General features: G+C 37.4%; 1 protein-coding gene across 1 annotated transcript in view; it reads left to right on the forward strand.

Annotated features, from left to right (window-relative positions):
- LOC103710945 (uncharacterized) overlaps positions 1-16,749 on the forward strand; it is a 62,843-nt gene that overhangs the window by 20,173 nt on the left and 25,921 nt on the right. The window contains exons 10-15 of the mRNA XM_008796878.5: positions 3,608-3,689; positions 9,523-9,575; positions 9,651-9,749; positions 9,833-11,065; positions 15,241-16,242; positions 16,341-16,676. Of these exons, the coding sequence (XP_008795100.2) occupies positions 3,608-3,689; positions 9,523-9,575; positions 9,651-9,749; positions 9,833-11,065; positions 15,241-16,242; positions 16,341-16,676 (2,805 nt within the window). The remainder of the gene's footprint in view (positions 1-3,607; positions 3,690-9,522; positions 9,576-9,650; positions 9,750-9,832; positions 11,066-15,240; positions 16,243-16,340; positions 16,677-16,749) is intronic.

Below are 16,749 nucleotides of genomic sequence, written 5' to 3' on the forward strand. Positions count from 1 at the left end.
AGGGTTGCATTGAATATATGGTGAATGGGAAACTATCTCGAGTTGTTGAATTGATCATTCAAGTGACATTAAGATTTGTGGGCTACTTTGTGAACAATTCAGTTAAGATCTGATCCGCATAAAGTTAACTTAAGTGAAGATAAACACAGAAGGAAGGAGACAAAGAAGAGGGAAAAGAAAGAAGAAAAGAGGAGCAGAGAGAATGGGATAAATGGAAGTAGGGGAGATCTTTACTAGGTCTTTCTCTCATCTTTCTTGTGCGAAATCAAAACCAAACTGCATGCACAACAGAGCTCATTCATGGCCTTTTGACCCCCTTACTGATGGTCCCCCCAATGTGGAGAGAGAATAGAGAAACAGGAGACTAGAGGAGGACCTTGCTAGGGCTTGTCTCATCTTTTCTTGTGGTAACTTCCAAAACACAACCAGGTACATAATAAACCCGGTTCATGTTATGATCTCCTTTAAAATGGACCCACCAATGTTTCTCACCCATCAACCGTCATTATGCACTCAAGAACCTGAATATCTATCATTGCTTGACCAAAAATATCAATATCTACAGTTCCTTTACAAGATGCCAAATATTTTGTCAATTTGATTAGATGTGTTTGGTGGCTTGATGAAAATTACAGTTATTAAACTAGGCTATAGCCTGATTATTGTATTTAAGGTATTAAAGGCTCCATCAAGGTGGCAAGCTCTCTTGGAGCCAACATGCAAGGCGCAAAGCGGTGCACATGCTTTAGCAAAGAAATGCGCAATAGATACATATGCATGCATGCATACATACATGTATTCACACACATATACATATATACATGCATACATATATATGTACATACATATATTAATGTATATTATGTGTAATGTGTGTACATGTATGCTTGTACATATATCCATGTATATGCATATATATATATATATATATATATATATATATATATATATATATATATATATATGACTTATATGTAAATGCTGCGTATAACAAAAACAAACACAATAGAGACATAAAAACATATTGAATGATCACCACAACACGCTCCTTTCAACTCATAGTTATATACATGCACACAACACAGTAACAAAGGTGAAGTTCTTTTGCACCTCAATGCCTCGTTGAGGTGTAAGCGCCTTGATGAATTTGCCTTATCTTGAGCTAGGCAATGCGTTGAGGTTGCCCAGATGCAACCTGCACCTCAATACCTTAGGCTTCTTTACCTGGACACTTTAGATTTGTGTAAAGTACCTGCACCTGACCCTGCAATCATACGATTGCTCCATTATGGCCTGGAGGTCATGGGTTCAAAACATGAAAATAGCCTCTCTACATGTGGGATAAAGTTACGCACATCTAACCCTCCCCAGACTCTGTAATAGCAGGCGCCTCTTGCACTAGACTGTCCTTTTTTTTTACGTGCACCTAACACCAAAATAGGGATATTGTTATGACACCTGGACATGGCTTTATACGAAGAACTTCTTAGATATTGCAAGAATCTGAATATCTGATGCTTAGACAAATACCTGCATCTGATGCACAAAGGGGTCTACGTACATGGACCCTAGGCTTGCCTTATATCAGGTTGCATGACCACATTTAAGACCTTGTGGATGATATTTTGAGGTTTCAACATGGAGTATTCAAAGTTGGTGTAGGTTTATATGTGGAGGCGAGCATTAATGTGATGGTTCAGTTCAAGCAGTGGAGATTAGCATGGTTCAATCCAAGGCAGCATAATGGTGTGCAAGTTAGCAGTCTTGTGTCAAGTTGACATGGTTCATGCACTATTCAACATAGTTTGAGGATGGTGTGGGTGGCATGGTTTTGTTGTGGTTTGATGTAGTTCGAGTATTGTTTGGCATGGTTTGGCCTTATATGGCTAGTCTAGATAAAGGATTCAAGTGTTGGTGTGAATTGACCCATACTCTCTGTGCTGCACCATGACAATAAAGTGCCGATCCCAATGTGCTCTTCAGTAAAAGTTTGTATGGGGACACGGTGCATCGCCTCTATTTGTATTTTATTAGCACCAAGAGGCGTACCATGTGTCGGTACTGTACCATGTTGTAATAGTCCATACTATATAGATAAGGCACCGGTATATATTTTGGTATTGGTACGTCAATGCTTGTATGTGGTAGTCTACAAGCTCTCATAGCAAGCTTGCCCAACCATGAGCATGTGGCAAACCTAATTTATTACTAACTAATTCTCTTATTTACCTATTTTGTAGATTTCTTCATAAAACTTTCTACATTAGGCATAGTAGGCTTCCAATCATTGAAGTGGTAGCTTGAATGGTCGAGTGGATGTCATCTCATGACCGTTGAAGACCTAATATGAGATGATACCTCACATTTTCAAGTATTCTCTTGTTGGTTACTGCAAATTAATTCTATTGTATGTTCCTAATCTACCTTTTTCCTCTAACATGGTGGAATTTAGAAGCACTGACAACAAGTTGCTCTAGGCTAGATAAATATATATGAAAAATGAGTAGTGCTGATTTTTCCTTTGTAACTATATTATTGGAATGAAACATAATTATGTCTAAACTGGAGGCATCTCATATCTTTTCTTGAACGAGTATTGCTATGTAGGCAAGTTCTTGAGCAAGGCCTTAGAAAGGGGCATTATGATGATAGTACATTAAGCCAAATTAATGAAATTGTATCATTCATCAAACATGCAACTTTGTTATTTATGAACCTTTTTTTTATAAGGTTTCAAACCATTTCACTCAAGGATTTCATCCATCAAGTAGCAAAATAAATGAAATACATGATTGCCAGCGCAAGTCTATGTAAAATATGCAAGCCACGAAGTGCAGTTAAAGGGGATTCCTTTGGTGATTTCTAAAACTTGGACAAGTCTTGTCTTGTTGACCTGCCTCAAAAACATATATTAACCTGCTATTATGGACTAATGGATCTTATTTTACAATACTTTTGGATCTGGCTGGTTGTTCAAAAAGTGATAGGAAAGAATGTCGGAGGAAAATCTTCTTTTCCATTATTTGTCTATGAAAACAAAAACTCAGAGAGAGAAGAACAAGGATAAACAAGGGTGAGATATATCTTGAAATTGATAGTTTTTCATCACCAAAAGGAAGCAATTTGAAACAACGTAACAAAAGGCAAGTAGAACAGGATAACTCAATCATGTCGACAACTTGACAATTTTCTTAGTTTCACCAAACATGATGGATTCCCATTTTCTATATACTTATCCTTTCTTTCATTTTCCTGGCAATCAGAAAGAGGCCTATAATCTACTCTTAATTGTATCAAAAGTTGTCTTTTATTGATGACATCAGTTCTAAAGCAATAAAAGCTTTCAAGATTATATTCCATATGAAGAGATTTGTAATACAACTTCCATTAATTTAGAGAGGAATAGAAAAAGGCTACAATAGCTGTTACAATGTCATCGTACTCGATTTGTAATCTGTTACACTGTCAATCTTCCGAAGCTGATTCTTAATACTTCGTTTGGTGTCCTTACTAAACTTGATATAGTTTTAGTATATTGATATACAAATTTTTAGTAAATATTAGTTTTTCTGTTGGGTTTTCTGATTAGCTTTGACATTTTGTGCAGGCTGTTCTCAATTTACAGGCCCCTTTGGAGTATTCCAAGGAAGTCAGTGATTACAAAAATCTCATTAAGAGCTTGGTGATGGGTACTAGAAATATTTGTTTCAAGCCCCTAGAGTTTCATTTTCAAAGTAGATGCAAATGAGCCTAATATTCTCATATCATATCCAGTATCTTTTCTTACCATGTCTGATAACTTTTGTGATCTCTTCACTACTTTGAATTGCTTTTCTTGTTAATTTTTCTTGGACCTTAAGTTTTAACAATTTCATATTTCGATTTGGTGTTGCCTTTTTGATGATTTTTTTTAGTGTCTTGGGCACATTGTCATTGTTTTTCTCTTTGGAACTTGTGGCACATTCAACTGTGTTTGATACTTTGATATCCACAAGGCTGGGGAGAGGGAGACCTATCTAATTCTCCCATTATATTAGAGAAGTTAGGAGAATGAAAAGCAGACTGAAAGAAATAAGTGAAAAATATTATGAATGAAAAGGGGTACCTCTTCCATTTATCCATGATAACTTGCTTTTTTCTTTTGTTGGATGGTGTGCATTGACGTATCTTTAGTTTCTACATGACTATCGCATGACCGCTAAGGTGGGGGTTTGACATTATGAACATCATAAGTTCATGCTCACCTCCCTTTTTTTAAAAAAATAAAACTTAAGGAGTGGTAAACAAAAATGTTTACCAAGAAATTGCCATCCATTAACTGATAATGTTCAAACAAAATGCCAGAAGTGGGAGGCTTGGCTATTTATAACTTAAGGCTCGTAATAATTGCATGAAAAGCCCAAGCCGGTGCTATTGGATTTATGGTTTACAATTAGAATTTAGAAACTTATGATTTGGTTCGAGTTGAGGTCAAGGAATTTGACTTATAAGATTTGAATGGAGGTTGCTTAATTTTAATTTATCAATCATCATTTTTTTCCGGATTTGATAATCTAATTGCTCGGATGTTTTTGGAAGCCAAAGAGTCTCTTCATTACTATTTTGTTCCTCTCAATGAAATCACAGATTCAATGGTTAGGAATGTTCTGTCTATAGGAAAGCGACACATCAATATATGGTTTGATGCTGCTAGCTTATCAGGTTTGCAAGAGGTTCATAGTTTGTTAGGAGCTGCAACTAGGTTTGTAGGTGGAGTTGTAAATCTTGTAAAATAAACCAATATGGAATTGAAGGAAATGAAAATCTAATATGATATTTTAGGGTTTTCTAAAGGCTTGTAAAAAGGTGGAATTGTAGGTAGCCTCAGTTAATTGTAATCTAGACAATTCCTTCTCTTGATTGGTCTAAAGTTGAGTGCGACTTCTTGTTGTTTTTCTATACTTGAACTAGTGAGCTTTCTAATGGGGCTACTCGTCTAGTCCACCATTGAAATCTTTGTAATTATAGGGAGTTGCTTAAGAATAGCTCAAAGTAAGAATGCTTACTAACTTAATTGGAAAAATTGCTTATGTTAAGACTCCTCTAAGGCTTAGCGGCATGCGGGCATCTTTACACTTGTATGTGGCTTAACTCAAGTTGACTTTGGTGGATATGGTAGAAGCAATTGATGTTCAATACTTATCCTATTTGTCATCTAATAAATAGGTTAGACTTAATTGAGGAATGATTGGAGGCGATGTAAGTTAGTACTGGATCAAATATAAATCACCTAGGATACAAAATACAATCCGTAATCATCATGCCTTGTCCCAATTATTCGAAGTATGTTTGTTGTTTGAACTAAATTTGGATTGACTCCTTGATATAGGATATATTAGGCTGACTTGACAACCAAAGGCCTGATGGTTTTGATATTTGCTGATTTGATGTCATCTTTTTGACTTTTGGTGATTCAGGAGGATCACCAGACTCGATGTGGACCAGTTTGTTCTGGACTAGTTTGGCCACTGCGAGTATTCAGAGGATCACCAGATTCGATGTGGAACGCTTTGGCGACTACGAGTATTCAGAAGGATCATTAGACTCGTGTGGACCACTTTGACCACTACAGATATTGAGAAGGATCACCAGATTCGATGTGGATCACTTTAGCTACTACGAGCATTCAAGAGAAATATTAGATTCGATGTGAAGCACTTTGGCCATCACAAGTAAGGCTGGATAGGGTTCAAGAGCGAGATCCGCCACATCGGAAAGCCGAGTCAACCAAATTTTCGGAGGCCATGACTTTGTCATACGATGCCTGATTGAGATGATCTTTTTTTTTTAAAATTGCTACCCTTTTGAGATCTACAATTAGGAGATTAAATTGAGATAAAAAATTATTATTAGATCCCGAAACGGGCCGGTCAAATCCAAAGTTTTCTTTTCGGGTAAGATTTTGATTGGACGTATCTCTTTATCCGATAAGAATCCGACATAGCGACAGAAGGCAGAGTTAATGTAAAATTCGAGATCTACCTCTTTGAGATTTTTAGCCTTTTTTACTAGAGATGTTTATTTAAAGAAAAAAGAGTACTACTAGGATCAAGAAGAAGAATTCGACCCAAATTGTGTTAGGGCGGATCTCTCATTATAAATAGAATCTATGTACTTCATTTTTTTGAGAATTAATGAAAAATGGGGAGTTAAGCCCTATTTTCGAGATTCCTCTATCTTCTAAATTTTTTTTGAGAGATTCGAGTTGAGTGGGTTGAAAAAAATCTTCCTTCTCTCCGATCAGATCACGTTGGTATTAGAGCCTCGGTCCTCTACATCTATGGGAGTTTTAGCGCATGGTCCAGATGCACGAGCGATACAAATTGTGAGACGAAAGACTATCCGTGCTTGAAGTACATTGAAGGATAAAGACAAGTATAGTTGCTAGTTCTACCTTGATGGATGATGAGATGATGAAATGTCTCACACAATTAGAGAAAAAGATAGCCCAACTTACTGAGATCGTGTGTCGATTGGTGACATCTTCAACGCGAGTTCCAACAACTCTATCTTCGAGCAAAACTAAGTGGTTTAGCTGCGAGATAGGGAAGCAAGCATTTTTCCATCTTCAATTCTGATTTAGTAGGAGCTAAAACTTCTAAACAAGAGGAGCTCTAATTTAGGAGGATCATCAGACTTGATGTGGACTAGTTTGGCCAATGTGAGTATTCAGGAGGATCACTAAACTTAATACGGAATACTTTGCTAGTACGAGTATTCAGGAGAATCACCAAACTCGATGTGGAACACTTTGGCCACTACGAGTATTTAGGAGGATCATCAGACTTGATGTGGCCACTACGGATATCAAGGAGGAACACCATACTCGATGTGGATCAGTTTGGCCACTACGAGCATTTAGGAGGATCACTTGACTCGATGTGGAATATGTTGGCCACTATGAGTAGGGCTAGACATGGTTTAAGAGGGAGATCCGCCACATCGGAAAGCCGAGTCATATTCAAACTTTCTGAGGCCATAATTTGGTCATATGATGTCCGATTGAGATGATATTTTTTTTGATATTCGGTATCTTTTCGAGATCTATAACTAGAAGGTTGAATTGGGATGCAATTTCACTATTCGATCCCAAAACGGGCTAGCCAAACCGTAAGTTTTTTTTTCAGATAAGACTCTGACCGGGTGTAGCTCTCTATTCGATAAAAATCCGATAAGAAGGTACAATTGATGTAGAGTCGAGATCTACCTCTTCGAGTTTTTTTACCTTTTTTCTACTAGAAATGTTTATTGTAGGAAAAAGAGTCCTACTAGGATTAGGACGAGAAATCCGACCCAAATTGTGTTAGGGCAGGCCTCACATTATAAATAGAGGCTATGTACCTCATTTTTTTGAGAATTAATGAAAAAAAGAAGACTTAAGCCCTACTTTCGAAATTCTTCTATCTTCTAGTTTTTTTTTGAGAGATTCGAGTTAAGCGGGTTGAAGAAAATCTTTCTTCTTTTCGATCGGATCATTTGGATCGATTCTGATCAACATTCACTGTACCACCCCTAACTGCCCGGTTTGGGGTGTACTGAATCGTATCGAGGACAAACCGCACGATTCCTCCCCTCAGTATGGAAAATCAGGCGAGGGAGAGGGAGAGAGAAAATGAGAGAGGAAAAGGGAGGGAGGGAGATGGAGAGGAAGGGAGGAAGGGAGAAATAGGGAGATGGAGGGGGGGGGGAGGCTGAGAGAGAGGTAGAGATGGCTCGGAAGCCCCCTTGTTTCGTTTCAAATACGGATCCCATATTAAGAAATGAAACAGGGGATCCTATTTATTTTTTTTGCCATTTTTAAACTATAGTTAGCAAATAGTTTCCTGACTTGCTACAATGAAGTCAGCAAGCCATTTTCTGACTTCAATTCGAAAAATTCAAAAGGGAAAGGTTTGCCTCGGAACCCGTACTATACCATGCCGGTCGCCAACCAATGTGGGTCCTAGTACTTTTTTGGTGAACCTTGATTCTGACGCCATATAGGACCATGACATCTGGGCATACTTTGGCTTTATTTTTAATAGATCTAGGTCTTTTCTTGTTTTCTAGAAGTCTATAGGCTTGTTTTATGGTTTGACTTGGGATCCAAACTTAGTATGTGGGTGGGGTTTGCATTTGTGCTATAATGATTCTGCTTGTTTTGACATTATTTGTTTCTTGAGGTTCCGGGTTTGCTCAAGAGCATAAACATCTGCACATAGACACCCACCTTTTTTTCATTGTCATTGCTTATGGAGGCTACTTGATCTTCTGCATAAGCTTCCAATCCTCTTTGTGAGGGTCTAGAGAGCATTTTTTTCATTGTGGAAGAAAGAATAGGTGGTTATCCTGATGGTGCTTGACCTTATTGTCATTGAGGCACAACCATCCTAATAAGAACATCTGCTTGCATAAGGATTTTGTTGCATCAAACTTCTGTAGCATCAAGACCTTGTTTACCATGCATCTTTTCTTTTTAGATAATTGATTATAATCAGCTCATTATATCATGGGGGTGGGGTTCTTCTCTGGTTTCAGCTTCAAATTTTTGGTACCATTTAAATTTGGGCATCATAGATGATCTTTTTCTGTATATGATGAGTGAAACATTCTGTCACTGTAGAGCAACTTTGCTGAAGATGCTTTTCCTCTTTGCACAGAGGATAGTGAGGCTGGACCATTATAGTGAGGATAGTGGGAAGCGCCACTTTTCACTTTTTCTTCTTGATGATCTTTGTCTTCAATCTTCCATTCACAAAGGGCCATGTTCTTGTATAAGTAGTTGAAAATTGTCTAGTTTGACCACAGACACAGCATACCAACTGTTTCTTAGAATCTCTGATGACAGGACCATGCTTTTATATGGGGTCACGAGCTTGTAGGTTCCCTGGAAATGAGGCTGGGCAGGGGGGAAGGGGGGTTACTGAAACCACTAAAAATAGGAAGAAGAAACCTTTTAAATTAGAACTTAGTTACATGCAAGAGATACGACAAACCTTATGGAACTTTTCTTCTGAAAAAACATTTTTACTGGGAAAGGAGAACTGCAATTTGTGATGAAGTGTGTCTAGGACAGTGGAAGAAAGAGTATTGAAGATATTTGCACAAGTAAAGGATAAAGAGAAGCAACTTCGAAGCTGCTATTTTTTTGTCAAATAAGTTAGTTGCCAAGAGGGATTCTCATTTCTTTTTAGATTCCGAGTTAAGAATATATAGACCTAAGGAACAATTAATAGAAGTTGTGACAGTGATATGAAAAGATGTGCTATGATAGGTTTTTGCCATTTATAGCAGATGCTAGCAGAGAAGTATTTGTTTATGAGGTGCTTTTATGATGATTGGCAAAAGTGTGGTAGTTATGTGCTGTTTCCTTCCCATGTATGACATTGATTTGTGATACCATTACTCCTATGTGACATTGAAATGTGATGCCCCTAAGTTGACCAACAATCTAATAGAAATGATACGTTATGTTTTACCAAGTATTTTGCTTACATGTTGCAGGAATGAAGACCATAATTTGGAGCATCACTAATGCTCATATGCCACGTTCACAGGTTTACATCTGTTTGTCTCCACACTGTATATGTGGATGCCACTTTGTTGTTTGATGTATGATTTTTTTGCTTCAGGTTTCACCATCATCACATGGCACACAGCCGCAAGTGCAGGTCTCCCCTTCGACTAATGTGCTACCTTCACATATGTTTAAGGGGATGAGGGAAGACGAGGTACTGGATGTCCATTTGTCTTTTGTACCCTTTCCTTATGTTTAGAGACCCAACTCATTTGTTTTTGTCATGAATTTTGATAGGTTCGGAAAGCCTCGGGTATTCTGAAGAGTGGTGTTCTCTGCTTATCTCTTTTTAAAGAAAAGGAGGAGGAAAGGGAAATGTTGCAGCACTTTTCACAGATTTTAGCTATAATGGAACCCCGGGACCTCATGGACATGTTTTCATTGTGTTTGCCGGAACTCTTTCAGTGCATGATAACAAACACTCAGTTGCTTCATATATTTTCCACCCTTTTACAAGCTCCTAAGGTCATCCGACCCTTCACAGATGTTCTGATCAATTTTCTTGTCAGCAGTGAACTTGATGCTCTTAAACATCCAGATACTCCTGCAGCAAAACTTGTTTTGCAACTTTTTCGATTCTTATTTATTGCTGCTGCCAAGGCTCCTACAGAATGTGAACGCATACTGCAGCCTCACATTCCTGTGATAATAGAAGTTTGCATGAAGAATGCTACTGAAGTTGGAAAGCCCCTTGGTTATATGCACCTTCTTCGTAGTATGTTCCGATCAATGAGTGGTGGAAAGTTTGATAACCTGTTAAGAGATCTTATACCATCATTGCAACCTTGTCTTAACATGTTGCTATCTATGCTTGAGGGGCCCACTGGTGAAGATATGAGGGACCTTGTTCTGGAGCTTTGTTTGACATTACCTGCTCGCTTAAGTTCCTTACTTCCTCACATTCCTCATCTTATGAAGCCTCTGGTTTTAGCTCTTAAGGGAAGTGATGACCTTGTGAGTTTAGGTCTTAGGACACTTGAGTTCTGGATTGATAGTCTGAATCCTGATTTCTTGGAGCCTAGTATGGCAAATGTCATGCCTGAGGTCATTCTTGCTTTATGGTCTCACTTGAGGCCCCTGCCATACCCATGGGGTACGAGAGCTTTGCAACTGCTAGGTAAGTTAGGTGGTCGTAACAGACGCTTTCTCAAAGAACCCCTCACGCTTGAGTGCAAAGAGAATCCTGAACATGGACTTCGTTTGATTCTTACATTTGAGCCTTCCACCCCATTTTTAGTACCCCTGGATCGTTGCATACACCTTGCTGTAGCTGCAGTTATGCAAAACAGTGGTGGCATGGATGCTTTCTACAGGAAACAGGCTCTTAAATTTCTTCAAGTATGCTCAATGTCATTGATGAATTTGCGGGGAAATGTAACAGTTGAGGGAGTGGTCCCGCATAATCTTGGAACTTTGTTAATTTCTTCTGTGGACCCTTCAAGACGCCATACAGAAACCTTAGATACGAAGGTTGGTTTGAAATTTCTGTTGTGACTTCTCAATTCATAGAAGTTTTAGTAATTAATGTTAATTAAATATTGCAGTTTTGCCATACAAGAAAACACAGTACTTGTTTTTATTGATTTTAAGATTTATAATTAAAAGGAAAATCAACAGTCATCTTGTGTCCTCTAATTGCTTTTATTATGCAATTGTTGATATATGGTTTTTATACATGGAGTCCTTTTTTTGTGAAAGCTAGAATGGGAGGAAGCCCTGCATATTCTTTCTGATTCTATTTTATGAGTTCCTTTTCTTTTTTGACCATTCTTTCATCCTTAAAGTCATCTTTGGCGAAGTTGCCATCTTTATGCTCAGCAACTTGATTTGGGAAAAAGACATAATTTAGTACCATTACTTTCTCACGAATATATGGTCGCACTATTTGCATGCCTATGCATATGCATTCTGCTTCAATTTTAAAGAAATCAGTGAACTGGTGCTTGCCCCAGTGGTCACACTGCTCCATTTTAACAACCATAAATCAAGGTTCGATTCTTGGGTGGTGCATTCCAAAGTTCTGGACCTGGGTAATCATAGTGTGGGTGGATTTCCCTCCCGTTTCCCAAAAAAAAGCAATAAAAGAAAAAGAAAAAGTATTAAAACATTTCAAGATTGAATTATTGATATTTTGATATTAATAATGATACAGCTTGATTGCAGAATTTTTTATGATTTCATAGCATTGCTATAGCAGTTCGGTTTTTACTGCTAAAATGGATAATAAAGTTCATAATTCTATTATAAGTCTTTGCCATTTTCGATAAATGACCATGTTATGAAAGTAATTTTGTCTCTCAACTGATGACTTTAGAATCCTCTGGTGTTGGTTCTTAATGGTTATATTTGATGTTATATCAATCCGGAGGTACTTCCGTTAAGTTATCAACATGTATAATGGCCTGTAAATGGTAAGATACACCATACAAACATTCTAAAGACAAAAAACATGATAAGAATATCTTAATATTATTATAAAAAGGAAAGACAGAAAAAAGATGATAAGTATAAAATGCTGATATCAACATCATTTATCAAACTTGTGTCTTTCACATGTGATGCTTCTTGTTTCGTTTGTTTGTGTGTGCGCATGTTTTCTTTTATTTTTTTTTGTTGAAAGGGGGGGGGGGGGGGGGGCATGAGTATGAGAGGAGAAAAATATGAAGAACGAAACTATAAGAGAGAATACATTTAGATTTCTCCCTTTCGGTGTGGGGCATGCAAGGGTGGGAGTTTTCAGGGTTTGGTGACCAACTATGTGTAGCAGGATTCTAACCCTATCCTGTTATAGAGTGTCGGATAAACATAGGAAAGATATGAAGGAACTTTATGATGACATGTTGGAAAATGAAAAAAAGCTAACAATAAAGATGGTGTTCTCAAACTTCTAAGGCCATTTTTTCTGAAGCAAGCATCACATACAAATAGAGTAAAATAGGATTGACAAGATATGCATGTATATATATGTCTATAAATACACGTCTGTGTGTTTATGTACATAAATAAAGATATATCTGGAGTGATTAGGAGTTAGGGAGTATGAAGCATGGTTTGGAAGCTTGTAATTATAATGTTTTTTTAGGTGCCAAGTATATATATAATTATATATATATATAAAATTATATATATATATATATAATTATATATATTGATATAGAGAGAGAGCGCTAGACTTGGCTATATTCGAGTGGATATCCACTCAGATCTGGTCAAGTCTATATTAGATAATGGGGATTCCTAGTCAATGATCCGAGCCGTTGGATGTGATTTATTACCTCTAAACTGCTTACATGATAAAAATCACGTGATTTGGAGATCCTTAGCCTATGTATCAAGTGGTCAAAAAAGAGTCTCTAAATCAAATGATTTTTAGTGTGTAAGGAGTTTAGAGGCAATAGATCACATCCATAGGTTCGGATCATTAATTTGGGACCTCCATTGTCCAAATGTAGACTTGACCAGATCTGATTGGACATCCACTTGAGACAAGTATGTATATATATATATGTGTATATATATATGTGTGTGTGTGTATATATATTGACATGTTTTTCTAATTCCAGTCCTTCTTTAGACCTTATCCTGTTATGATGGCTGTTACATAGTGGAAGAAACTATATTGTATGCACGCCTTTGATATTGCCAACATATCTTATTAAAACACACCTATTGAGTAATTACTTGGTGCTATAATGTTAATAACACCTGTCATTTGCCCAGCCAAAACTTGAGCAGATTTTTTGAAATGAGATGATGTTTAACAACCCGTATAACTGCTGTTCATGAGAAATGACAGGCCATAATCGAGAAATAACAATTTTTTTTTATATTTGCTAAATAATTACTGTTTGTGAAAAACATATGTGAATGCAAGGGACCTCCAAAAATTTAATGGCCAATTAGAATAATATATTTTAAATTTTTAATCATGTCACTTAAAAAATTGACGTTTTAATCATGTGCAATGATAAAATCAAGTGGCCCCTTTCTTTTGCCATTGTTTTTTCATGGTGGATAAAAATAGCAATTATGATAGCTAATTATTCCCAAAATATCATTTCTATTTTAATGGAAATATCTTTTTCAGTGGTGGTCCAATTATTGTGGGGTTAATGATGAATTGGCTTTTATGCATTTTCATTTTGGTCAGAGAAAGGGGAGACAATCAGGCTAAAGTAGGTAATATATACAAAAAGGAGACAATTAGAATAGAAGGGGCTGAGGGCACTGAGTGGTGGCAGTGGGAGCATATATGTGTTACTTATCATTTCTTAAAAGGCACACTGCAGAATCTGGGTGCATAGACAACTTTATCGTGTAGTGGCTAGGATGAGGTTTGGGAAGGAAATATCCTTTTTGGTTATATAGTTTATAGATTAATTTTGGCTGGGTTAACCATTATGATTTATGAGATAAATTTTATGGAGAGAACTTTCTTTTAATGACCTAAGTATAGTTTACTAGTCCAGCAATTATTGATTTGTATGATAAACTCAAGAATGAAGTCATTTGGCCATTGACTTGAATGAGGGAAATGCCAGCCTGCTAGAACCCAATTAAGTAAATTTGTGTACCTGTGCTTGTATTAAATTTGTTAAGGACTTAGAGTTTATTGCGGCAGATACATTATTAAATTTCATTCTTCCAAAGGAGAACTCGATGAAGCATCGATAAATTATTTTTGAGCTATTTCCCTTGGGAATACTGATAGTTCCAAGCAAGAAATGCTGAACCGGCTTGTCCAGCCGGTTCAGCTCGTAACGAACCAGTTCGGTTCGGCGTTAAAAAACGATACTGGCCTGTCCCTGTTCGTACTGGCTAGGCCAAATTTTTTTGGGCTTTTGGATGCGTGAACCAAGTCGAACCAGTGGTACCAGTTCGAACCGGTACCGAACCGGTCTGGTGGCTGACCGGTACACCTACTAGTATTGGTTCATAAGTCCTTGGTTCCAAGAGATCTCCATGAAGCATGGATAATGACCGTTTAGGCTGTACTTGGTTTTGAAAGAGTTCTAATAAGAATGCGAATCATAAGCTAAGAAATTTTTTTAAGTAATTTCATGCAAACACTGGCAGAGCTCCATGTGGTTAACTTGCTACTCAGTTTAGTAAACTAGAATAATCCTAATTCATAACTCTTCAATACTACTGAAAAGTTTGATGATTTGCTTATGACCATAAATTAGCAATTTGGATCACTTGGTAATTACTAAACTTGATGACTAGCCTGCTCTTTTTATAGACATTGGCACTGGTATCAACACTTCTCTCAACTTTCTTGATTTAATTTCTTTTTTACTTTTAATAGACCTGATGGATCACAGAGGTTGTATTTGAGATTTTGAGTTTACTAGGTATAGCAGGCTTAGTTATGTTCGTAGTATGCTTCTGAGTCCTGAATATTCTCTTTATCTAACTTTTAACTGCTCTTTTTTTTTGCCATCATATTGCTATGCAATATCCTAATTGTGCATGTCTATTGCATAAAAATTATATTGCTTGTACTGATTGTTATATGCATGAGGTATAGATCATCTTGAACCTTATAAGGATCTTAAACTACTGATCTTCAATCTAGTTACTTTGTAGGATCTTCTTGACCTTGTAATTCATTGACTATATTGTAAAATAATCCTTTTTGACAGGTTGATTTGGGTGTGAAGACAAAAACTCAACTAATGGCTGAGAAATCTGTTTTCAAAACTCTCTTGATGACCACTATCGCAGCCACTGCAGATCCTGAACTGCAAGACACAAATGATGAATTTATTGTTAATGTCTGTCGTCATTTTGCGATGCTTTTCCATGTTGAATATTCTTCAGCTAATTCTTCTCCCACAGTAGGGCATCATGTTGGTTCTGTGCTCTCATCAGGCAGTAGCATGAGTTCCAGATCAAGGGGTAGTACTTCCTCTAATCTTAAGGAGTTGGATCCTCTTATTTTCTTGGATGCATTAGCAGATGTACTTGCCAGTGATAACCGGCTCCATGCTAAGGCTGCTCTTACTGCTTTGAATGCGTTTGCTGAAACACTTATTTTTCTTGCACGAGCAAAGCATTCTGGTGCGCTGAGTTCAAGGGGTGGTCCTGGGACGCCAATGATGGTTTCAAGTCCATCACTGAATCCTGTATATTCACCACCCCCGAGTGTCCGAGTTCCTGTATTTGAACAACTTTTGCCTCGTCTTATCCATTGTTGTTATGGAAGTACTTGGCAAGCTCAAATTGGAGGTGTAATGGGGCTTGGGGCTTTAGTTGGCAAAGTCTCTGTTGAGACTTTATGCATTTTCCAAGTGAGAATAGTGCGCAGTCTTATATATGTTCTCAAAAGACTACCAATGCGTGCTAATAAAGAGCAGGAAGAGACAAGTCAGGTCCTTTCTCAGGTTCTCCGTGTGGTAAATAATGTGGATGAAGCAAACAATGAAGCTCGCAGAAATAGTTTTCAGGGAGTTGTCGAATTTCTTGCTGTGGAGCTCTTTAACCCAAATGCATCTATCATTGTAAGAAAGAACGTGCAATCATGCTTGGCGCTTCTAGCTAGCAGGACTGGTAGTGAGGTGTCTGAGTTACTTGAACCTTTTTATCAACCTATGTTTCAGCCTCTCATAATGCGGCCACTACGGTCAAAGAATGTCGAGCAACAAGTATCCACTATTACTATCCACTGACAAGTGACTTCGTAATTCATAGCCTTTTCTTATTTGCCTTAGAATTATAGAAGTTGATTCTATTTCTTTTACAGGTTGGTACAGTAACAGCTCTGAACTTTTGCCTTGCATTGAGGCCGCCTCTTCTCAAGTTGACTCCGGAGCTAGTCAATTTCTTGCAAGAAGCACTACAAATTGCTGAGGCTGATGAAACTGTATGGGTGACAAAGTTAATGATTCCCAAAGTGGTGACTTCATTTAACAAACTTCGGACAGTGTGCATTGAACTGCTTTGTACTGCGATGGCTTGGGCTGATCTGAAGACACCAAATTATGCTGAATTGCGTGCAAAGATCATTGCGATGTTTTTCAAGTCTCTTACTTGTCGAACCCCAGAGATTGTTGCTGTTGCAAAGGAAGGGCTTCGTCAGGTTCTAATATTTTTCCTTTTGTTTTCAATTTAGTATGTTTTTGTTTCACTCATGGTTTTTCTGTTCAACTAAC

The sequence above is a fragment of the Phoenix dactylifera genome, chromosome 2, assembly GCF_051530095.1.
Source record: "Phoenix dactylifera cultivar Ajwa chromosome 2, Ajwa_hap1_PhDact_Kaust_v1.1, whole genome shotgun sequence".
In the NCBI taxonomy this organism is placed as follows: domain Eukaryota; kingdom Viridiplantae; phylum Streptophyta; class Magnoliopsida; order Arecales; family Arecaceae; genus Phoenix; species Phoenix dactylifera.